This window comes from Xiphias gladius, chromosome 18 (genome assembly GCF_016859285.1).
Source record: "Xiphias gladius isolate SHS-SW01 ecotype Sanya breed wild chromosome 18, ASM1685928v1, whole genome shotgun sequence".
Classification (NCBI taxonomy): domain Eukaryota; kingdom Metazoa; phylum Chordata; class Actinopteri; order Istiophoriformes; family Xiphiidae; genus Xiphias; species Xiphias gladius.
In genome coordinates, this window is record NC_053417.1 from 6664364 (window position 1) to 6689730 (window position 25367).

Consider the following 25367-nt stretch of genomic DNA (forward strand, 5'->3'; position numbering starts at 1 on the left):
ATGGTGAAAAAACCTAGGATTAACCATAAAAAGATGGGTTTGGGTATACCATATGTCTATTTGTACGATCTATTTAGTACAAATAGATGTGAGTAGTAATGTTAGATTCCCCCTGATTTGGGGACGCGGACAGGAAAGCTGTTTTAAGGGTTCCTGGGATTGGTTGGAGGAATGCCTCTTTAAGTAAAGTAACAAGTCCAATTCTCTACCATCACTCTGGCTTTATCCCTTTCCTCCAACAAAACTCGATAATAATTTCATAAAATTTTCATGTGAGAAAAAAAGTGTCTTTTTAAAAAAAAACTCCGAATCACAGGATCTATTTTAGGACCATGCTCAATATGGAATAATTCCCGCTTTAAAGCTACAGAGAATCCTCTAATAAATTAAGTCTGGCAACTGCAAAAAATTTAAATAATATTGTAATTTATGGAGTAGGGAGAGATTATAAACTTCAATTCACAGAGAAGCTAGACCACTTTCACTTGAAAGCTGTCCAGGATCGTTGATAACACATGAAATGGTGCTGAATCCTGCTCTGATTTGATAGGAGAGAAGGAAAGGAACAAAACACAGGACTACTTTAGTATACAATGTGTGCGATCCCACCACACCATACAGACTGAATTTGGAAGTTATTCATACCTTTTACCCGACTAGACATAACTTGAAGGTAAACTAAAATGCTTTGTTTTCCAGGAGTTTCGAAGAAATTATAAAGGCAGACACTAAAAAGAGGTTTTCATAGAAACTAATGGTGTTGTGGATATTATATTTCTGGATGAAAGTAGAACTTTTGAGGTACAGTTGTATCATGAAGTGATTTAAAGTGGCACTTTAGCAATTTAGTACTTTATTTCCAAACAGTTGGGGGACTTGAAAAAGACAGATTTAAAAAGAATAATGGTATAAATTGAAGCTGTAAAAGCCAATATATCTTGAATTACAATTGTTCAAAGTCTAAAAATGCTAGATCCTACACTTTCCATATTGCAACTCAATAACATCTTTCACTAGACCCTCTCTGCCTGCTAAATCATCTTTCCAAAGCTCCCACAGAGCAACAAAAGACATAATACAACTGTTTTCACTGACTGAGTTGTACTTCTCGTGACTCGTAAACTGACTTTGACCTTGTTAAATCAGTGGAGTGCCCATTTTTTTAAAAACACTATTTGTCAGGATATTTCACTCTAATCTCACTCAATGCTAGATTTTACTACAATAAAAACCTACAATCAGAAGAAACAAAACTATTAAAGGACTTTATTGCAAGCTCTTGTTAAAGTTCAATAGTGGTCAACAAACATAAAACAGTACATTTGCACTGAGAAACTAACAGTGAAAGATCAGCTGTAAGCCCGTAAGGACCCTTTCAGTAGGGGGCAGCATAGACTAGCTTAAAAAAGGTAACAGTCTTAAAATGTAAACAGGATGTCAGTAAATACTGTACGCTATTGATTCTCATACTTCCATTCTTGATTTATAAATACGAATTATGGATTTATGTCCAGAGCCCAATACAAGACTAGCCTCAGTCACACCCATCGGAGTTATATGCAGCATCTCCGTAGTTTCAGGGCATGTGGCTGGTCTATTCATAATTTCTTTAGAGTTCAAAGCAGAAGATCCTGTTATTAGGGACCGCATGTTAACTTTCCCATGTTGCACTGCAGCGTGCACACAAAAGTATCCAATATTTTCAAGCATGTGCTGACAGAGAAGTCATTTAAGTAGAAGTTGTAAGTATTTATTATAAATGTAAATCAGATGTTCTCTGTGCATTAGTAGGACTTAAAAAAAAATGCTGTTATGGGCATGAGGCCCACATATGGTGCAAAGCCTTTCTCCAAATCAAGCTACATGAGATATCCAACATTCCCAGCATGCCCTGCTCTGTATATGCAAAACAGACCAAATAAATCTTTATTTTAATATGGCATCTTTAAACTGAAGCATTATACATTGACTACATGTGTAAACCAGATGAGACAATAGAAATGGAAAAGCAAATAGTTCTCTGTGTTGCAGATTGTAGCAGTCAACATGAAGCCATCTTGTCCCAGACCACTCTTAGTGTCCATGGCTTCCACGTGAGTGAGTGCTCAGTAAGCCAAACCACACATTTCTCCTGGATGATGTCCGCAAAGGGGAAAGGCACGAAAAAGAATAACGAATGAAAGTCAGCATTCTTCTCACCATCGCCCCTCCATGTTTGGTAAGGTGCACTTGCAGTTCAGGAGTGCTATGATTGGTAGCCATATGCTAATGTATCTAAAGGGCAGAGACATAAACAGTAGTTAGGACATTCACATTTATAGAATTAAAATTCTGAGAGTCAAAGTACTGTGTTATGAATTTTCATGTATCCATGACGACTACTATCAGACAACAATTGGGATTAATGTGGAGCTATTCGTTCAGTTCAACATAAACATATGGTATCTAGACATGCAGACAGGTTTATTTGCCCAGAATTTGAGATAACTGTCTCTGTGATTTCTGCCTCCACCCCAGTACAATAGAGGTGAATGTTGTCATTTATGTTGTTCAAAGTGATGAAAAATTCTATTTAAAAAATTATAAAAAATTATTACACTAGTACAATATGGATGGTTTTTTTTTGTTTGTTTGTTTTTAAAGATAGATTAAGATCAATACCAATTTCATATCTGCATTAAAAAAAAAAGTTTGAACTTTAAGGAAATACGCTTACTTGCTTTTTTTTGTCAAGAGTTAGTTTAAAAGATTGATACCATTCTAATGTCTGTACACTAAATAGGAAGCTAACACCAACAGCCAGCCTACTTAGCTTAGCACAAAAACTGGAAACGGGCACGCAGCTAGCCTGACTCGGTCCCGGCTAATATCACTAAAGCTCACCAGTAAAAAAAGCTTCATCTCATTTGTTTAATTTGTACTAAAACCAAAAATATAAAATCAACAAATATGTGGTTTTAGTGGGAGTTACATGGCATAACTAGTTCATGACAAACAACAGTTTGTCCATCCTTCTTAGCAGCGTCTGCACTGTGACCACAAGTCTCTTGGAAGTCACTTGTTTGTTGTTGTTCGTCTAAAAATAGTTACACCACCCAACTCCCCTAAAACCAAAAGTAGTCATTTTTACATTACTTTTTGTGTACAGATTAAACAGACAACCTACCTTATATTAATTGGTGTGTTTTAGAAGTCTTGGTAGATGGACATTTAGACATGGGAGAGGGCCACACTAGGTGTTGTTCCTCCCTCGAGTTTTTATGCTACACTAGGTTACTTTTCTCTTGGCTCTCACTTCATAATAGGTGCTCAACTCTTGGAAAGAAAGGAATTAAGCCTTTTCCCCAAAAAATATTCCTTTTAAATATTGAACCAACTAACTGTAAAACCTGTGACCTTATGAACCTTTTATGAAATGGCTGCTTATCCTGTCCCCACTCACCTGAATGAAACTGTGCCGTGCAACACAGTCCCTCCCCCCGCGCCGTCCGGTATATGGGTGACACACACACTCTAGCTGATGGGGGAAGGTGTGTGAGGCGCGTTGAAAAAGAGTCGGGTGGGAAATAGAGGGAGGAGCGCTGGCCAGGGACAGAGCTTTGCTGTCCCTCCCAGGTGAGCCAGTAGCCCCTCAAACCAGCTACACTGCCCTTCCAATCCACCTGCACTGAGTCACTGCCCACTGTGGTCAGTTGGAGGTCTGCCAGGGCTGGAGTCACTGGAAATTCAGACCACACAGAGAAGTTTGTCAGGGTATATTTCAAACAGAAAGAGAACTGGAGAGATAAATTTAAAGGAGAATATATTAATGGAGCAAAGAAGAAGCTAAAGATTAACAGAAAAGCTTTAACAGAACCTGTACTTTATAAAAATGCTCCACTAACAGCTCTGAACTGCCCTTGGAGTAGTCAAACCTGCTTGTAATTATCTGAGATCTAAGATGCAGAAAGGACTTCGCTAGGTCTAGGATTAGTGTGCAGTAAATGGATCCTTGATTATCATGTATGACTGTATTTTCTTCACGTTTCTCACCTTCTTGAGTACACACTTTGACAGACATGGCTGTCTCCTTGCCCGAGGCGTGCCGGGCGGTAACGGTGACCAAGTAGGTGGTATCTGGATGTAGGTCTCTGAGGAGAGTAGAGTTTTGCGTTCTGCCCACTGTGACAGCCTGGAGCTTGCCCCTGGGCAGGGCGGAGTATTCGATGTAGTAACTTGTGACTGTCTCTGGCTGAAGAGGACCCCAACTCACCCGAACACTGGTTTTTCCCAACTCAGAGACAATTACCACAGCTGGGCTGAGCGACTCTGGTGTGTGAGAAGACAAAAAAAAAAAAAAAAACAATTGAGGAGGAAGAAGATAACATGAAGAAGATAAACTAGGGCTGCAATCCATTATAATTTTTACCCCGTTTTTGTCGGGTCCGTAATTAATGATCTATTTCCTAATAACTATAACAAGAATAGAGAGAAGATAGAGACCGTTCTCATTCTGTACACTTTCAATTAGTTAATTCCAGTTAATTACTAGCCCTACAAGTCTTTTAGTCAGTTCACAGCAGGTCAGCTGAACATGAAAAAATGTTCAAATTTTTACAGACATATACAATTCCACATACCGTATCTGAAAAATTAATTTTCCAATAATAGGGGCATAATTGAGAGATATTTACCATGGTGTCAATTGAAATTTTCCTATTTTGCTATAATTAGTACCAAATTATTGGAATGTTTTGGGGAAAAATTCACACCTGTACAATAAAACGTCTATAAAATGTCAACTAATTAAAAAATGATGCCAACAAAAAGTTCTTAGAGCCCAAGGTGACATCTTGGCAAAATATTCCATTTACAATGAAATACAACTGATAAAAGCATCAAATTCTTAAATTTGAGAAACTGGTACTGGTGAAAGTTTGCTTAGGCTAGGCTTAGAGAAGATTTAGTAAAAAGATTAAGTGTAAGTAGCAAATTAAGTGCACAGTTATGGCTTATGACGCAATGTGTAAAGAGGATGTGACTCAACCTGGCTTTGTTGTGAAGGTGACAAAGAGTGTGTTAAACGCTTGTTCATTGGACTCTGGGGTCAGTATGGCAGAATAGGTGGTGTCAGGCTTCAGGCCTGTTAGTCTGGCAGTGCTGGAGTCGGCAGATTGGGTAAGTCTCTGGTAATGACTACCACCGGTGCTCGGACTGGTCCCAGTTCCACCTCCTTCGCCACCTCCATTGCCTCCCGTCAGGACCGGACCAAAGCGGATCTCGTAGTAGCCCGTCGAACCAGAGAGAACAGGTCTCCAGTGGAGTGTGGCAGAGTTGGTGGAGACATCACTGACGTGGATTCGTTCGGCACGGATTATCTCTGTTGGAGGCAGGATGAAGAAGAATAAAGTTACTGTGTGCTCACACGGGTCTGTCAGGACCCAATAGCAATACCTTCTAATTTTGCCAAGAGACAGAGAAAGGATGGTGGCAGGGATGATGACAAGACAGGGTGCTGAAAAATGCCTGGGCTTCAGACAGCCACCCACGCAGACGGCCAGACTTGGGTTTCCAAATGGATACCTAACCCTCACAATAAGACAACTTGAAATAGCCAAGCCAGTGAGGCCCTGCAACAAAATAAGAAATGCCACAGAGGCACTGATATCTGTGATAGGATCCTTAGGCGCTCAGCAAGGACTGGTGCATTTCTCCTTGTCATACACAAGCCTTATTTATACCATGCATCATGTCTTGCAGCTGCAGTATATACTGTGTAATTGCTGAGGGGTCCCCTGTGAGTTTTATGCAGTTACCTAATCTGGCCAGAGGAATGGGCAACCTCCCTGGTCTATTTATATAAATACATATATATGTGTATCGTGTCTGGCATACTGTAGTGTCGGAGGATGCATAAAAAGAAACTGAATCATTAATCCATTAATAGATCAGCCTATCTCATTACAGGGACTCTTTCACATGCACAAAGACACTGTCAGTGTCCCCGCTTCCTATTTAGTCTCACTGTCTTCAGGAGCATGTGTGGAATTAAGGAGAAGCACAGAGACATGTAATACATGTATGAGTGGAAGGCAACTACTGTGATTGTAGCTGTCTGAATGGAGGGTGTTTGTCAAAGCTACTGGAACACATAGGTGACACACTTTTAGTCTTACTGTCTAGCTCCTTTATGAGTTCTTAAGAGAGTTGGTCTGACCAAATCATAAAAAAAGTATTCTCACTTCTAGTGGTGTCTAGATGTGCATATTCAGTAGTTTTGTTTTTATTTGCTGCAGTTTTTCAGAAATTCCTCTATGAGATTTCTGCCACCATCCTAATACAGTGGAAGTTAATGGAATTTTCTTTGTTATGCTCAAAAAAAAACGAAAAAAAAAACAAAAACTGAAAGATGAGTCTGTCAAAACCTGGCACTATTTCTTAGAAAACAGTCCAGTGTGAGGTCTGTGGAAAATACCAATGTAACTTGGACTTCTCTTCTACAAACACTGCTGTTAAGGTCTTTAAAAAAAAATTTTCAAAGCTTTGAGTCTGAACCTGAACGGCAAGACATCCAAAGATGTGTACTGTATATTGTGATGAAACTTGCAATCCTAGTATGTCGGGTGAATGACGTTGTTGCTGATCAGTGTAGTTTCTATGTTAAAGCAGGAGACAAATGAAAAGGTAATGCTTTAATTTAAACACATCTAGGCAGTTGTAGCACCAACATTTATGAGCCTTTTAAAATATGAATTCACCATTTATTATTTGATTGTTATTACTCATTGAAAAATCAATCATTATTTTGGTGGCAAACTCTTAGGCTCCATAGCTGAAACCTCAAAAATCACCCATACCGTACTCACCAATGATGGCATCCCGCAGGTCCTCAGTGATGATGGTCATATCATCGATGTCCACAAAGTACAGGTGGTTTACCACAGGTGGGCTCACCACCTCCCTCAACACTTGATAGTTGCCATGCCCAGTGGAGACCACCAGCACAGCCACGCCCTCCTCCCGCAGCTTAGCCATTGGTCCAATCACATCCCCTGGTTTTACCCCATCCGTCAACCACACCAGCACTCTTGGGAGTCCCACCCGGGCCCCGTCTGCCGTTCCAGGTCTCAGCACCCAGTCTTTCGCCATTTTCAGTGCCTCCACAGTGTTGGTATCCCCCCTGAGAGGTTTGATGTTTTTCAAAGCCCCCTGGAGGCCACTTTGCGTGCTAAAGGTGTCAAAGCCAAACTCGAGGCGTGGTTGGGTGCCCACCTGCAGAAGTCCTACCCTCACCTGGTCGTCTCCCAGCGAGAAGGGGACGAGGAGCTCAGACAGGAAAGTGAGCATGCGGGAGTGTTCGTAGGACGACACGCTCCCCGAGGAATCCAGTAGGAACAGGACATCACCCTCACAGCAGTTCAGCACTGTGGGGAAAAAATATCGATCAATACAGTCATTAATGTGCAAGAGTCGAAAGGAGTACATGTTGCCTTTTGATGCAAATGTTAGAACTATCATTCCTTTTTTACTCCCACAACGTTTTCCACTGGTCTCCTCTCATGCTTCACTTACACAGACATTTGGAAACTCCCTCCCTTTCTCCATCCACCTTCTTGGAGCAAAACAGTCTCACAATCAAACAACTTGTACAGGGGACGTCAACATGAAAGCCGCAGCAAGTCAGAAGCAAGTTAGATGCAAGTAATTATAGTTAAGATATGAAGAAATTAAAACAGGAACTGCAAAATGATGCTGGCTTCAGAAGTGGATGATAAAAGGCAGTCATGCACTGAGCCGGAGAGGATGTTTTCCCCCCTAATTTTCCATATTTAGTAACACAAGCAAAGTTAAAAGAGAAAGCCCAGAGCGAAGGACATGAGGGAAGGAAAACAGTAGCTATTGGGTAATAGTGGTAGAGAAGGAGTGGAGAAAGGAGGTGGGAGAAGGGGAAAATAAAAGGCATTAAAAGGAGAGGCGTGAGGTGGGGGTGAACTGGCAGTTCCATGTGAGAGACAAAGAGGAATGTTGAATAGCCATATACAGAGCACAGAAAGAGAGAGGGAAAGATAAGCAGCAGCAACAGAGACAATCTAAAATTGCAGATCTTCATATTGTGTAGTCATCCAAGCTGTTAAAATCTCTCAGTAAGCGTTAAGGAGAAAAGAAAAATAAACATGAGAGAAGAAGACCTTAGTAGCCTCTGGACTACTGACTTAGTAATACTGTAATTACTGTGCAGAAAGAGACTCCTTGACACCTTTGGAAACTCTTACTTTCTTTGAATGCCTCTTCATTTTATATTTCAATGTTTAACACATGTGATGAGGTGTTGATAAGACTCGGGTGTTGAAAGCGGAAAAGGCGGCGAGGCATGTATACGCACACAAATCATACGTGCACACTCGCTGCCTTTCTCTCCATCTACCTAAAGAATTCCTTACATCTCTCTTGTTGTTTGGACTTTGGAGGTAGGGGGCTGTTTCGTATCACAGCCTCCTACCTCCACCTTTGTGCAGGTATGTCTTTATCTAAAAACCATATGGTGACGTATGGAGGTAGCCGCTCCACTGTTTATCTAGAGAGAAGAGGTGTTTAAATGCAGCCTGTTGTTACCCTAGACACGATAAATCAGATTTACTGGTGGACCATAAGCACATGAGTGATGTGGCGGTGGAAAAATGAGGTGTAAAACCCCACATGGTCCTAGTAAAACACACGGGAGCAGAGCAGGTCTTGCAACGTGCTGAACACATGGGTAATACTGAACATGAGTCTAATACTCTCACATTCAGAATCAAGCCTGAAAGACATAGGTTTTGTGGGCAGGATATGCAGAAATGTAGCATAATTATAATAACTATTATAACCAATAAATTTGACAATGTAAATTATTTTTCTGTGGGTGTTGCGGGAGGAAGATCTTTATTAAACAGTGATGACAGCAAATGCACTTATAAAAAGCTAAATAACTGTAATCTAAGTTGGTTCAGTCTCATCAGGTTCCTATTCATGGAAATAGCAAAGTGACAGCATCTCACTCACACAGTCATAAAGATCTGCTCACACTAACGGCAGACCCGCTGGTGTCACCAGCACATCAGACACTCCACTTTCACGAGCTTTACATCAGCGCGCAAAGGCATCGCTATGATAACATCTGATAACATTTGTTTTGATCAGAACTGACGGCAAGTACAGAAGTGGATGCGCGTCAGACCCAGCCTATAAACTCCCTGAGGGGCATCTTAGCACATCATTGGCATTGTAGCGTACATGTGGAAAACTGAATCAAATCAGCAGGTCAGAGCTGTCATTTTTGCACTCAGTTTTCTTTTATCAGTGGATTATTAAATTCATCAATAAAGTAGGCTAATAACGAAGTTGATCTGGGGACTGCTTTGTCTGCCCTTTAGTGGCCACTGCGGCAAGGCCAAGAGACGAGATCAGCTGGCAGTATCTGGGAATTAAGCCCCCTTTTTTTTGTGTTTTATATGGGGAGCATCCGAAACCTTATGCTGGATGCCTGGGTGGTCCCTGCATGGCCCCTCGTTTTGGGAAACACTGCCCCAGGCTGTGGGATTTCATCAACTGACAATTCAATACCTGGAGTCATGCCATTTCACCCAGAACACTGGTGTAATAACAACCCCACCCTGATCCACCCTTAGCCCAGACAGTCCCTCCACCTCCTGGGGCAACATCAGTTCCTAATGGCATTAGGCAAGTCGTTGCATCTCATATTATGTGCCACCAATGCCTTTTTCACTTTATATTGACTGGGGGAAACTTGTGTAATGACTGGCCACCGTGAGTTGTTCTTACCTCACCACAATATGACTTTAATAGTGATCATACATCCAGAAAACACAGATATTAAGTTAAAATGTATTTATTTTATTTCATTTTATCTTGTTTTCTCCTTTTTTTGGTTTCGTTTTCTTCCAGTCATGGCCTCCAAATCGATTTCTATACGTTAAAAACTGCAGTATCAAATTCAGATTCCGTGGTATAAATAGTGCCCATATCCATGTGGGGGAGCTTACCTCCTACAGGTGCGGGGTTCTGTGCAGCCGACGGCCGCAGGAGCAAACACGACAGAATCCATGTCAACAACGTGCGGCTCTCCATCGCAGCGGGTACGAACTAGTTCCACCGAAGCAAATTGTGACACAAATGTTGCGGCTGTTCGAGCCAACCATATATTCACCACAGCCCGGAGGAGCGCACTCCCAGTCAGTAAATCACCTACAGAGGCATAATTCACATGAGTCACATCCAGTCCGGCCCCTCTATTCTACGTCTTCTCCTTCTGCTTGGTTGAACATGGTCAACCAGTCGGTAAGTGGAGACGCTGGAAGCTAAACTTGACTAAAGTCAAATGTTTCGGTCGGTGTGCGCAAAGTTGGGACGCTCCTCGTCAATGCAAATGCGCTCAGGAGACGAGTGTCAAGCGCGGCACAGCTTTCAAAATAAAACTCACCCGTTTTGGCGCATTCGTTTTCCTAAAAACAAAACAAAAGCACTGTCAATATGGGCAACCAAAATACACCCATGGAATCAGTGTAGTTTTTAATATGTTTTTATATAATTACAGAAAGACAACGGTTTGGTCAATAACGCCAAGCGACATACATGTTCTGGATTAAAACTAGGCTACTAATAAGAGAGAAAACCCAGGGATTTGGTCAGAGGTGGAAGAGGTGTTTAGAACCTTTACAAAGTAAAGTTAGTAGAAACAGTAATACCACAATGTGGAGGGAAAAAAAAAAAAGTAAAAGTCCTGCATTTAAAATGCTACTTGATTCATGCACAGGAGAATAATCTTAATTATATTTAAGAATCATTAACAGAATAGTGCTTTTCAGTGTGTTATATTATTATATGTCTTATATTATCGAGGTGGGGCCAGTTTTACCTGTTTTATCTACTGCTGGCTAGTTTAATATATAACAAAGCGTAAGAGAAGTGGATCACGTGCTTTGTTTGAAAAATATTCATCTGCAAAGTAACTGAAAACAGCTGTCAGACAAATGTGGCACAGCATTTACCACTGAAATATAGTGAGGTGCAGGTGTAAATAGGTTATTAATGAGTAATTACTGTACCTTAAATGTGCACTTGAGTAAAGTGTTTGATTAAGTGTACTTAACTTCCATTACTGTGTACAATAGGTGTAAACAGATTTGAGTTCTAGCTGTAAATGCAGGGACTTTGCTATAGCTAAATGTATATTATATACCTCTGACATAGACACTTAGTCACAAACTCTTAGCGGCTTCATTTTGAAGGTAGAGCTGCTTTAACTTCCCTCTGGCCACTTGTGCTTGACGTAACACATCTCACTGTCTTGTGTACCGCACTCCTCCCTTCTCCCTTCAGTCTCCCCAGTAACTCAGAATAGTAAATAGTGCCGTGTTCACCATCCAGGCGTCAACTCCTTGGATCTGAGCCAGAAGTAGATTTAAGCCTTCAAGTTACCCTTTTACCAGGGATATAAAAGGGGAACCCACGAAAAACTCACTTTACGTTTTTAGCAGCTGCAGGTCTTTGAAATAAGTCATACACACCATAGGGAAGAATCACTTCGTTGGAGATGTATAGTAACTGGGGTTTACAGAGGAAACAAGCTTCAGTGACAAATATGGCATATTTTTGCTGAAATTTACGTTCCCAAATTCCCTTGTGCCTTCTTGTTATCTTTTGTACACCCTGAGTTAGTCTTCAGAGACTATACCTTTTATCTTTACCCTTGACTTATTTTGTGAACATTTGTGAAGGTCAAGACAACCAGGAATTACAGCTTTTCGAGAGACTGAGGAACCTCTGGTTCACCAAGAGAGACCACAAATACTTGCAGCATTTAAACCACTGGGAGTGCATCCTTAAAATTATATAGCACATAGTCTTTGTGTGGAAAAAGGTCAACAGCTTTGGATGTTGGCTATTCTCTGAGGTCAACCACTCTGCAAAAATAAAGCAAGATCTACATGTAGAAAGTGAGGTGAGGGGACAGTTTAGCGCAGGGCTGCAAGGAGAGTATTGATACTCTGTTTGAGTGATGAATGTGTGTGTGTGCGTGTGCGTGTATGAGTGTGTTTGTGCATGAGACAAAAACAAGAAGCAAAGGGGGTAGGAGGGAACACATGGATGGGAGAGGATGTAGGAATTCAAGTGGGAGCAAACAATGTTCTGGATTCCTCCGTGACGCATCAAGTCCAAATACTTATATTGTTCCAGCTGACAGATTGACAATAAACACACCCTTCCAAATACACACCTAATAACTAAACACTACCACAGTGCATTCACTGATTGGGAAAGGTTATGATAGATCTGTCTGACCTATATTTTATTGTAATCACCCATACAGATAACTATTTATAATGAACTTGAGATAGGAAACAAGTACATGAACTTAATTATACATGTGGCTGGTGAGTCACATTTTGTCACACATTTGACATCCACGACAATTTAAGACTGTGTCCAGTTACTGAAAGTTTTATTTTATGCTCCGGTGCTAAGATTGAACTCCAAATGTCTGGGAAGCCGAGGGCCAACCTGCATCATAATCCATTTACACCCGGCTGCTACTGCACAACAGACATGCAACATTAATTTCTCCGGTTTGGGGTGTACCTCCTCTCCAGGGCTGGAGACACTCAAGTTCTCACAAAGACAAACAAGTTCTCACGTGCAAATTTTGCAGCCCCCAAAGCCTGTGGTCAGTGGCACAGTGCCGTCTGGATATTGCTACAGATGGGCGTTCTCTTCCTGCGCTTTTTTTTTTTTTTTTTTTTACAGTCTAGTCAGTGAGCTGTAAATCAGTTATATACACACAGTATACCCCACCTGGAACAACTTGCCAGTTGTGTGTGTGTGTGTGTGTGTGTGTGTGTGTGTGTGTGTGTGCGCACACACGTACACACATGAGGGCAGTAAATGGCCGAACATGCATGTTGGCAGAGCATGCCATGAGTGTATTTTATTTGAATGAGCATGTGCACTCACATGAACACGTCTTTCTGTATTTCAACATGTCAAGAATTGCATACATTGTGCAATGACCGATTACATGCAGCTGACTGACTTGTGTCAAGCACACAAACTGCAGGTCATGTTAGTATTTGACACTGTGCTGAAAACCACAGACATTGCCAGCCGTTTCCACCCAACACAGCCTCATGTCAGCACGTTGTCTCCACTGTCTCAATCGGTACGGCGGTTTATGCAACCGGAGCCGTGATCTGTTTCTGCTCATTTTCACATAACACCATAGTCCTGGTGGGATGACATCTAAAAGAACTCTTTAGAGGGGAAAAGTGAAAAAACACAGTAAACTTGACCTTTAAGCTCTGGGCAAAGCAGCAGCAGATGGGAGGGAAAGCCAGGAACGGGAGAAGAGGTGAAAACATTCACATGTCATCGAGGCATGGAAGAGATTATGACATTTTGTGGATCACAGGACGGAGGGTGTCATAACATGGAAATAAATGAGAAGAAAACAATACATCCTTTGGGAGAGGACAGAAGCCTGAAACACTCTTTAAGCAGCCTGAGTTACTGCTTCTTATACAGTCTCTTGTAACGCTGGCCCATAATAGCAGCCTAGTTGTAACTACCCATGAAAATTTTGGCTGCAGAGTTTTTGGCTATATATTGGGATGCAACTGTCAGTGGTTGAGTGCATTCCACAGATCTATATTTGCCAGTGTTTTCCTCCTTTCTGTCAGACTATGGTATTCGCAAACCAGGTTTTTTGTGCAGATTTGAGGAAGAAAAGCAGAAATATTGCCCCTCTCTCATGCAGCAAAAGAAATGTCGTCATAAAGGCATTTAAAAGATTAAAGGAGGAGAGGCTAGATGAAACACTGATCAAGGGGAGAGAGCTTAGGGAGAGGAGCAAGGTTGATGCAGGTATGAAAGGGATGGAATAGTGACATAAATCCAAGGGATGCTGGATAAGAGCAAAACACAGACAAAATATTTAGCAGAATTTACATTTGGACCTCTTAGGCAAATAGAAGTAACTCAAACGCAGAGCCAAGAACGCTCTTTGCATCAAGCGTAGAAGATTTTGACACGACATATAAATAAAAGCCATCAAACTAAAAATACACACAGGGAAGTCAGAGGGACCTCCCGTCAATGGGATGGGGAGAAGACCAGAAATGAGTCAAGTGCCCAGTGCCTTCCTGAGCAACACTGACCCCTCCGGTCCTGCGTCAACGGTACTTTCCTGCTTCCACTGCTCAGCATCCTGTGTATTCCCACAGTGGGTCTTGTGTTTTAAATAGTGTCTTTGATGGCATTTCCTAGGCTTTTGAGTTTTAAAAACATTTTGTTTTGTTTTAGCAACTTGAGACGAAACATTCAGAATAAATGTTGTTTTGGTAGGATGCTGCCTCTGGATCAAACTGTGGATATCTCACTGTGTTACGAATCTGACGCCTAACCACATTCAGGGGAATGCTCAATCTTTGCCTTTCTTAAACAAATATGAAGAGGTTACTTTAAACACAAGCAACCATCCAGTTCGGGGCATCGACCACCTTTTCACGGAATAAATCCAGGTGTATATTTAAGTTTGGACAGAAGCACCTGTGTCTGTGCACTGTCTTGGAGTAAAAGTGGGTACAGCCAGAGCCATGCTGCTAGTTAGAACAACAGTCAGTGAGTCTCCACATTGGTGAGGCCAACACCCACTGCAAGTTTCCACAGTCAAATGGCACAGGCTGCCTCTGGTTCTGCCAAGTTGCGTCGATGGAGGTTCTCTCTATAGCTGGCTCAGCTCCGCTGGAGAGGTCAGCACAGACAATGGTCTCATTGTGTTGAGGATTGGCAGGAGGGCTACATTTGTAGATGGAGGATAACTGTACTCTTCTTTTTGCCTCAGTATGAACCCAAACTGACCAGGGCAAGTTGGATAGACTTTGAAAAGATGACTGGTTGAAGATTTGATTACGTCTATCACCTAAGGTAAAGAGTCCCATGATTTATGAAGAAGCTCATTGAAAGAGCATGTTATGGGTAATTCTAAAAGCACAGAAGGGACTGACTCCAGCGGCATGTGAGACACGTTACCCCTAATGAGCCAGAGGTCCTCTGGAAAGACTCTACTGGTTGTTTCCAAAACGTCTAAATAGAGTAACTGAGAACTAAGAATTCTGCTTTGTTGAGTATAGTTCAGCAAAATAAAAAGGAAATTCCATTCACAGCCTCGGTGTGCCCCCAAGTGCTCTCTTTCACCGTATGAAATGAAGGACATCCATCCAAAAGTACAAACTTCTCAAAGAATCTCTAATGCTCGTTATAAACCGAGAAATTCTAAGTCCCACCATTCAGAACACCCATGAGAAAGGTCAGTGGCGGTGACTCATCAATGTCAGAGAGCTCCAAGGCCTGGCTGCACTCATGCAGCCTGTGGGAAGGAGGATGGTAGGCTACAGTTGGCTGAATGTAACAGCCGTTTCTCACACACATAGACAACCACAGTCCAGGGCTGTGCTGAAGTGTGTTTGTGTCTGTATTCACATCACAAGGACTCTGGTAAATTCTCCTCCATTTCCTGCCTCATGTTTTCTGGTCATATTTCTACTCATTCCTTATTTTCTTTTCATTCTTCCTTCAGTCATCACTCTCCCCAACTGTTTTTAATATTACAGGGATATCAGTGTCCTCTCTCTTTTTCACCATCCTTCCTTTCAGCTGGTTCTCCAAAGTGTTTTGGCCACAGTGGACAGCAGCTGGATTCTCCATTCTCTCCACCCTTTGTGATTACTCACCCTCTTACTGCTCCTCACCCCACACGATCCCTCCTTAGCAGTCCCAGCTGCCTTCCACCCTTAGCAACACTCCTATATACTATACAAACACACGGACACAAGCACACACATGTACACTGACAGAGGTGCACACGCATGCATGTTTTTACGGTATAAAATCACATACGGGCCGATGCATACGCACACAAAACGTACTGTGGCTGAAGTCATTTTTGTGGTATGTCTGAAGGTTTAAAGACGCAGGGTTGTGTTGTAAATACAAGTGCATCCGCAGTCGAATCTGTTAGGGCAGGTTGAGTTGGGGAGGGCCTGGCAACCTATCAAAGCTATCACTGAGGCTAAACACCCCCCTCTCTTGTATCTGCTTGCTTAAAGGAGCGCATGAATAAAATGTATCCAAAGGCTCAATTAGTGTTCCAAAGCACCAGTCTGCCCACCTGGTCAACTCAGACCCCTGATATTTTGCGATACATACACATTGGGCCTGGATTAAACGAGAGGTTGATACTCTGTGGTGCAAACCTATTCTCAAACATTTCACCAGGTGTGATGAACAACCCAGCGGCCTTTGATGACAGAATGATGACAACCTTGTCGTCTGGACCATCCTGCCTGTTAAACGATCACCTGTCATCCACGTCTGCTGCCTCTCCCCTTAACTCTGTGCCTTTCACTTCCAGGCACGTTTTACACACAATCAAAGTTTCAGCCTTTCTCTGTTATCTCTTCCCCACTTCCTGCACACATAACACACCCACAGAAGTGCCCCACAGGTCATACAGTCCACTCTGTCTTGGTTACACTCAGCTCCCCACCCTGTTGAGCGTCACGGTGACAGAAAGGAGAAGAAGTCTGACATTGTCTGTTAGTGTTATAGTATGGGAGAGACTGGGGGGTTGTGTTTGAACTTGTCTCGCTGGAGCTCTGCCTGTCTGCCTGTCTGTTTTTCAATGAGTAATCCATTGTAAGACTGAGCACACACACATATACACACGCATCGTGACAAGTTGCATGACATAGCTCAGGCATAAAAGGGAAAAGGAGTTTTAGCCCAAGGGGGATCAATGGGTGATGGGTGAGACATGGAGACTGCTGGTTAGGTTAAAGAGTTTGTCTTCTTCTTATGGAAAAATTCCTAAAGCTTCTGTGATTGAACATTATTTGCTGTGAGGCAGTAATGTATACCTAAAATTGCCAAAGATGGTAAATGGACTGCACTTATATAGCGCTTTTCTAGTCTTATTGACCAGTCAAAGCGCTTTACACTACATGCCACATCCATTCACACACACATTCATACATACTGATGGCACAGCCAGCAGGGACAATTTGGGGTATTATCTTGCCCGCTCGACCCGCTTTTTTGTAACGACACGCATGTTTTCCAGAGGATGAATCTTACTAACTTTTGTGATCCGCTGACTTTTTCTCTTGCGTCACCGTCTCCCAAAACTCTGGTTTATGAATAAATACCTGCAAAACGAATGCCATTCCCAACAGCCTCGGCCGTTCTCTGTGCTTCTCACTAATTTGCAAATATGAGCATGCTAACACACTAAACTAAAAAACAAAACATGATACCTACTAAGCATAGGAAAAAGCATTTTTTAATTCTACACAGGATGACGCTAAATGGGACAGAAGCACCAAGGGATGCATTTGCAAATGTGGACATGTTTAAGATAAACCCAAGTAGGGCTGCAACTAATGACTATTTTCATTAAGGATGAATCGGATGATTATTTCCTTGATTTAATCTAAAAGTAGTCAAAAAGTGTTGAAAAGCCCATCACAATTTTCCAGATCCTAAAGTGTTCATCTTTAAAATACTTGTTTTGACCAACCAGTAGTCCAAGTCCCAAAATTTTATTAGTTTACTACCATATAAGACAAAAAAAAGTTTCACAACCTCACATTTGAAAAGCTGTAACTAGTAGGTGTTTGACATTTTTGCTTGAAAAATTATTGGCAAGTATTTTAATGATTATTAAAATACTTGCCAATATTTTTGATCACTAACTAATCATTGCAGTTCTAAACACAAGTTTGGTATGTAGAATTTTGGATTGTAGAAACAGAAACTTTTAATGCCACCATAGCTTTAAAAACAAAAGCCACTAGTAACAGCAGAAATGTAAGCAATGTTTGCCAAAAACATTGAGCACAGGTGTACAAATACACAGCCTGAATTTCTGTGAAAGGTAGAGCAGCAGGTCATCTCATATTATCTTTTCTATCATTGCTTTTCAACACTCAATGTTTTCAAAGTCAATCTGTGGGTTTTTTATTTTTCCCTTATCACAAGTCGAGACAAGCTGAAAGGTCAAGTCTGTAAAAGGAGAATTCATAGGGGATCCTTTTCAGCCATTCTTCTCTCACAATATCTCTTGTCCGCATATCATCATTGGTTGGTTGTGGATGTTATACTTTATAAATCATAAATGTATAAATCATTATTTATATTATTCAAGAAAGACATTCCATATAAAGACATAGTTTTGTGTATCATTTGAAATTAAACCGTGGCCTTCCTACATATAAAGTCTTGTTTATCATACTCTAGAGACTACTCAGTAGACAGTATAAACAGGATGCCTTTTAGAGACAGACAAAGACTGCACTTGCAGGTTTGGGGATTCCACCCTGACAGGGCCAGGATATTATTTTGACAAAGCACTCACGCTGCACCAGCAGTTCCTCCACACAAAGACCTGCTGGATGTTTAATCCACCCTTGCACACGTTTTCAGTGCTTGCCTTCCTCTCTTCTCATTCCACGGCATTCAGACTGCAAAACAACAAGGGGGATGAGCGCTGCCAAGCGTATAAAGTAAATGAGAGCTGATGAAGATGGGAAGGGAGTACGCAAGAGCAAGTCAGAGATCAAATGAACAGAGATCAGCGTTATACGATATGTTTATGAAAAGGTGGTGTGTGCTACAAAAAATTTGGACAAAAAAAAGTGCATGATAAAGTCATAGGCACATACAGCTTGTAAGCAAAATGGTTCCTAATTAAGGAGGCATTGACACACACCAAATCAGTCTATGTAAAAAAAATAAATACTCTACTGTACTACACATATTGTATTATACTTTATTACAATGTACTATTGTATAATACACGTATGGGGATTTACTGTTATACCTGTACTTTACTACTACACATATTTTACTATACCTTTATTACCTTTACGACCTTTTGTGTATACCTTTACTACACTATGTGTGTGTGTATGTGTATATATATATATATATATATATATATATATATATATATACACACACACACACACACACACACACAAATTACCTGTAATAACTCTAAATCTAAATATGCGTGAATAGATCAATTTAACTGTTTAATTCAGCTCGGCGAGGAATCTGAATGATCGAAGTAACATAGTCAGGAATCATTCAGCTAGTCAACGTGAACAACAACAATACTTCCAACAGTCAGGGCTGTGGTGGAAGCCCTGCGCTTAAAGGTGGCCAGCAGTGCGTGGCGAGAAAATGCATGTTACACTCACACCTACTGGCCGGTGCTCGTACTAGCTCTGATTTTTGGATCTTGTGTCACCAGCAGGGCTTCGCAGCCACTCTCCCTTTTTCCGCTTGAAGAGGTGTTAGTCAGACCTGCTGCTGGTCCGGTACTTTGGATCAGCCTCCCTTGGCACGTAACTAAAGACGTGTAATACACCCCCTTAATATCAATTTCTCCAACAAAAACTTTCCAAAACGGTTTTGGTTGTGAATAGACCCCTGCCCTGTCTTTAGCGTACGTGGAAGTTACGTCATTCAAAAGTTTCTAATAAATGATGCCTTCAAGGACAATCATAAATGTTAAAATCATAATATGAACAGCCACGCAAACGACTTAAAAAGCGTTTATAGTGGCATAGAAAGCTGTATTTTAGAAGCCTTACACTTGTGCGGAGGTAACAACGATGTATACAGCATGTCTCCTGAGGCAAGTCAATCATATCATTACATGTATTTCTAGTTAGCGTTTCCCCTCTTCATTTTATCAGCCTAGACCGCAGCAGCTCTGTCCAGTTGACATCTCGCATTAAAACATCCACACGGAATGCTTTTGTTGCACTTGTGGTTTTGGGAGTATTTACCATTAAACGCGTAGCTTCAGTGCGTAATGGTCAGATGTCACCGCCTAGGAGGAACACGTGAACGCAACAAAAGTTCAGTCTACAGAGTTGTGATATCTATGGCCATGGAGGAAAAACAGTGCAGCACGGACAACAGTTTTGCCCCAGGTACCGCGTAGAATTTGTTTATCGTCCTCTCCAATGTAATAGTTGAGTATTATTAGTATGTTCTTAAATTGACAACGTCCTGAAAAGTTACCGCTGAACTGTTAGCTGGTTAACCGGCTGAGGCAGCACGGCCGCAAGCAGCCGGCTGTTTTTAGCAGCTAACGTTGACATAAAGTGTTGCTTTATAAGTGCGTTGTTGCTACTCATTGGTTTGAGTTAAACTGGCTCTGCTCGAAGTCGAAGCTGCAAGGACCGTTAAAAATCACGTGGCTGACGTCTTAGCAGTCTCTGTATGTTGAATTCAGGCCAGTTCATCAGAGGAAGGATGAGAAGCACAAAGTTGGACTCCGTGTAGCCTAGTTCCGTGTAGCCGCTCTCTTTGCAAGGCTAGAGCGAAACCTCCAACTAAACTGCACTGAAAAACAGTCTAATGCCGCATTGCTCATAGGTCACATTGCCAGACCTCGAGGAGCGTGACATAAGACCACATATCACTCATTGGGATCTTCCAGGAAATTCGGCGTGTGTGTGATCCACCAACCTGCACTTAGAATAAAAATGGTCTAACACATGCTACGCGTTGCATGTGTATCTTTGCGGTTTCTGCTTACGACCAATGTGTCTTTAACATATGCTGATGTGTCTGGTGAATTTGGTTTCTTCCGTGATGCATCTGAACCAAACTGCAACCTGAAGAGTTAATCATTAAACCTTGTCCGTTTATCACCTAAGATCCCGGGGGGGCAGGAACCGGGCAAGACGCCCCACGCAATCACAGCCCAGGGAGAATTATCGGCAGACGGCTGACTGAACAGGGCCGGTTTGCTTACGCTGCACTGTGTGGCGTCTCCCTGGGCCAGTTGTTCGCTGGACCTGAAAACAGGTAACAGAGCCACAGAGCACAATGCCATCATGACCCTCAGCGTGTGTCCTTACTAGTAATCGCAACATAGTCATTGTGTCGAAGAGAGGCTCAAGTCCTGCCATCCACCTTCTTCTAATTCCACATAGCATATTAGAATTTAAGGGATATGTGACCCATAACACCTATATTATTTCAAGGCACACACGGTATAGAGGGGATACTGGTGCTGAATACACATAATGATTTTTTAAAAAAAACTACAAGATCGAATCTGGACTGGCACATGCAGTTGTGCATTTTGTCATCCACCAAGGTCAAATTTAAGTGGGCGAGGGAGGGATTCTTACCTAGTCTTAGACACCAAGAAATTTTCAAAGGTTTTGATTTTGAATTTTCTGCAGTAGGCAGTTAGAACCTCTAAGAAATCACGTGGACTGGCTCTTTATATATTTTCCAGCACAAATGAAAGCTGCTTGTCCTATTTCTACCTGTGAAGGAACATTTGGATTAATAACGTTTGAACTGAAATGTGAAAAATACCGCTTTAGCTGAACTATTACTTGACCTGAGGAGATGAGGAGTTGCCTGTCTCTCAGTGTGTTCAGGGAACAGTACCTGCAGGGCTTGGTCCGCTGGCTAGACCTGGACGAGTCGGTGATGCCGGTTATGGGGGCTTTCCTGTCCGGCCTGGGCTTCGAGGGATCCGACACCTTCCTCTCCATCCTACAGGCTGAACCTCTGCTGGCTGCAGGGGCCACACCCATCATACAGGTGTTTTTCACTCTTAACAGAGGATGCGATGGCATTAAGCTGTAGTGCTTCCTGTGGGGAAAATCAAGAGTAGAAAGAGCAAATGGGTTGCTGTAATTGATAGTAATACAAAAGACGTATTAGGTAGAAATGTATAAAAAAAATAACTGCAGAAATTCGGAGTCAAAGTTATATGCAATGTACAATAATTAGAATTGTAGTAGAATTAAATTTTATTGTACTCATTTTGTGTCTCGATCTCTACAAACACACTTGTTATAACCAGCTCTTTTTTTTTTGTATTACAGGACCTCGTGTCTTTTTCTGTCAAAGACGGTAAGAAACTTTTGATGTATTAATGACACTGAAAACGGATATAGATTCATCTCAACCTGCTACTTCATAAGTTTGATGGTCTGTCATAACCTCAGGCCAGTACGATGCCAGATCGCGGGTTCTCATCCGCCACGCCAGCTGCCTGTTACGAGTCTCTCCACGGCAGCTGGAAGAGTTTGAGGAAACACTGGGAGAGAGACTGAGGGAAGCAGGAGAGGAGAGCGAGTAAGTTGTGGTTGGATGGTGGGATGGCGAGACTGGTAATAGATGATGTGAGTCGGTAGCTTTTTACACTACAAATATTAGGAACTGACATTTAGTCTGAAAGAGCTATTATAAACCTTCCACCTCAGTTGATTTACAGTAAATGCTAAATGATACTACAGTATGTCTAGTCCACGCTTTTCTTTTTTGCTGAATCTTGTGTGTGTCAGACTTTGAAATAACACAAACACTGTGCATGCCGAGGCATAAACAAGAAGCTTGTTGTTCAAGTTGTCACCTTAAATGCACTAGGAGTCATTTGACATTTTTATTTATTTTATTATTTTTTATTTTTTTGCTTCCATTAGAGAGGAGTCCTCTCGGCGCCTGAGGAGAGAAAGAGGGCGAAAGTTACGACGTTACCTCCTCATTGGATTAGCCACTGTGGGCGGAGGAACTGTGATTGGTGATTATTTCTGCTTCGACTTAAAATGGACTTTTAAAACATCTAATATCTAATATATATGAAAGCATGGGCTTCAGCGCATAAGCTGTTCAACTGATAATTAAATTACAGCAGTGTAGGAGTGTTAAGAATGTTGCAACACAAGAGCTGCATTTCCCCTTCTGTATACTTAAGTTTTCTTCGTAAATGCTTGACCTTACAGACTAGCTTATCTTCTGTAATGACTGTCATCTTTGCACCTTTGCCAGGTGTGACAGGTGGGCTGGCAGCCCCGTTGGTGGCAGCAGGGGCCGGTGCTGTGCTGGGGGCTGGTGGGGCTGCCGCTCTGGGCTCAGCCGCTGGCATTGCAATCATGGCCTCCCTGTTTGGAGCAGCAGGGGCTGGATTGACTGGTAAGAGCATTTTAAGACACGATTGATTGCGGAAAGAAGTCATCATCTTTAGAATTTTGACCGAGTTTGATAAATACTTACGTTTTTGTTTTTCTGCTACCTCGTGTTTTCTCACCCTCCCCTTGATTTTTGCTTTTTCTTTACCTTTGTTTAATTTTCATGCATTGTCGCTCCAGGCTATAAGATGAATAAGTGTGTCGGGGCGATAGAGGAATTTGAATTCCTGCCGCTACGCTGTGGGAAGCATCTTCACCTGACCATTGCAGTGACAGGTTGGCTCTGCAGTGGTAAATATAGTAAGTGTGGCTTCTTCTGTCTAACTACAACCACGTACAATTTGGACAAAATTTTTATTCTTTTTTAGAATTTATATAATTTCATGATCCATAACACACAATTCTATCACAAAAAATCACATAATATATCTAAGATCTTTGCAGACCGTTAGAATTGAAGCATAATAAGAGCATGATATCTTGCATGCAGAAGTGTTTATCTCTAGGCATGAAAGACAGTGTAACCCTACAGATTCATAGGACATGTACAAAGTGTGTTATCAGAGCAAATATTTTACCTTCTACAGCAGCCTTTGCCCTTACCATGATAGTTTAGCCTGCATAGTATAGTTTACAGAGCACTGAATAAATTAGAGGAGGGTCAGTGCCAACGGCATCATAGCCACATGCATAAAGGAAACAAAAGTCACCAAAAGTTGGATTAAGAAACATAGCCATCCCAACACATTTGCTGTGATCTTTTTTAATTCATTATCTACAGGTTTTTGTTTTTTTCGGGTACAGTCTGAGGTTGAAGGTCTCAGCTAGGTCAATTACATAGTACATTAAATAAAGATTAAGGAAAAACATTTGATTACAAAAAATGATGTGGTAACGCTGCCGCAGTTCTCCTAATAATGCTCTAAACCAGTAGATTATGCAAACAAACCACTTAAGTTTTGCTCTTACATAAAACAATGCAGCGCTCTTCCCCTACTAAAACATATACTCGATTTCAAGCTTGGTATCCCCTTCACATTCAAGCACTGCTTATTTGTTTACCTTACATAAAAACACAACTGCTGTCTCATAGGTTCGTTCCAGGCCCCGTGGTGCAGCCTGGGCGAGTGCGGGGAACAGTATTGCCTGGTGTGGGAGTCTCGTTTCCTCAAGGATCTGGGCTCGGCTATGGCCTCTCTGTTGGATGGGCTGGTCAGCATTGTGGCCCAGGAAGCCCTCAAGTACACAGTGCTCTCAGGTAGGAGGACGATCATGAACGGAGCACTCAGTGTATTCAGTGGGTCTGTGCTTTAATGAAGTAGTGTTTGTACTTGTGGTAATGTATTTTTTTGGTTGTTGAGCGAAACCTTTGGAACCAAACTCATCCCGGTGATTGCCTGCAAAGAGAGGATTTTTGTCAAACAAGTGCGACTATCTTATCAAGCCATTTGACTTTGGTTGTATTGATTGTTTGGTAGCACATTCCTCTATTTACACTCTCACACTGGGCAGGCATCGTGGCGGCCCTGACGTGGCCTGCATCTTTGTTGGCAGCAGCCAGCGTCATTGACAACCCCTGGTGTGTTTGTCTGAACCGCTCTGCTGAGGTGGGGAAACATCTGGCACAGGTTTTAAGAAGTAGACAGCAGGTATGCTACTACATCTTACCTCTGTTAATACACACTTACTGTAGTGTCCCACAGTATTGTGTCCGTTGTCATTCTAGAAGGGTTAGCTGTATATTTTATCCAATATTAACTGCGTAAGGTTAACTTCAACTACAATATTTCTGTTCTTTGTTGCTTTCAGCAACTACTCCTAGAACAGTAAAGTGATAAATGAAATGCAAAATTTATTAAGCTGAAATATTGCCTTATGTTTAGAGAGAATAACTTGGCTATGTTTAGTAAACATTAGGAGCATGAAAGCTACTTCAGAGTTGTGCATGTCTTCTCTTTCATTATTTGTGTATCTGAAGGGGAAGCGCCCTGTCAGCCTCATAGGTTTCAGTCTTGGGGCAAGAGTTATCTACTACTGTCTGCAGGAGCTTGCCAATGACCAAGGTAAGAACACTTTTTCTGTGAAGAAAAACTTATTTTGATAATGCTTTGGAATTGAATTGAATTTTCCATATGCTGACTATCAAAATGCGCATACTTTAATTTTTAAAATGTGCTATACTGTATGGGATGTTCCTGTCCAGAGGTCATGCTTTTTAAAGGCCACACTGTTTAACAATTAATCATGTTTTCCTCTATAATTTAAATGTGGTTAAACCATGTGTAATCAAACTGTAACTAACTTAATTCACTTTTTCCTTTTCTT

General features: G+C 41.7%; 2 protein-coding genes across 4 annotated transcripts in view; one reads left to right on the forward strand and one right to left on the reverse strand.

The window, feature by feature from the left end:
- The window catches only part of tmco4 (transmembrane and coiled-coil domains 4), a 29315-nt gene that overhangs the window by 706 nt on the left and 3242 nt on the right, over window positions 1-25367 (forward strand). Inside the window, exons 2-12 of one of the 3 annotated variants that reach the window (XM_040152256.1) lie at window positions 2032-2218; window positions 20766-20916; window positions 21495-21669; window positions 21957-21984; window positions 22080-22209; window positions 22557-22654; window positions 22903-23046; window positions 23223-23342; window positions 24136-24300; window positions 24555-24691; window positions 25021-25105. In XM_040152256.1, the coding sequence (XP_040008190.1) occupies window positions 2212-2218; window positions 20766-20916; window positions 21495-21669; window positions 21957-21984; window positions 22080-22209; window positions 22557-22654; window positions 22903-23046; window positions 23223-23342; window positions 24136-24300; window positions 24555-24691; window positions 25021-25105 (1240 nt within the window). In that variant the 5' untranslated portion in view covers window positions 2032-2211. Of the gene's footprint in view, window positions 1-1975; window positions 2219-19900; window positions 20034-20765; window positions 20917-21494; window positions 21670-21956; window positions 21985-22079; window positions 22210-22556; window positions 22655-22902; window positions 23047-23222; window positions 23343-24135; window positions 24301-24554; window positions 24692-25020; window positions 25106-25367 lie in introns of those variants that run through there. The other 2 variants (XM_040152255.1, XM_040152253.1) reach the window with 2 other exon arrangements.
- vwa1 (von Willebrand factor A domain containing 1) lies at window positions 2167-10382 on the reverse strand. Its single transcript, XM_040152257.1, has 6 exons — window positions 10023-10382; window positions 6846-7403; window positions 5027-5359; window positions 4033-4308; window positions 3443-3718; window positions 2167-2274 (listed from the first exon to the last, which is right to left on the reverse strand). Exons 1-6 carry the CDS (start codon window positions 10105-10107, stop codon window positions 2246-2248), a joined length of 1557 nt encoding a protein of 518 aa, XP_040008191.1. The 5' UTR covers window positions 10108-10382; the 3' UTR covers window positions 2167-2245.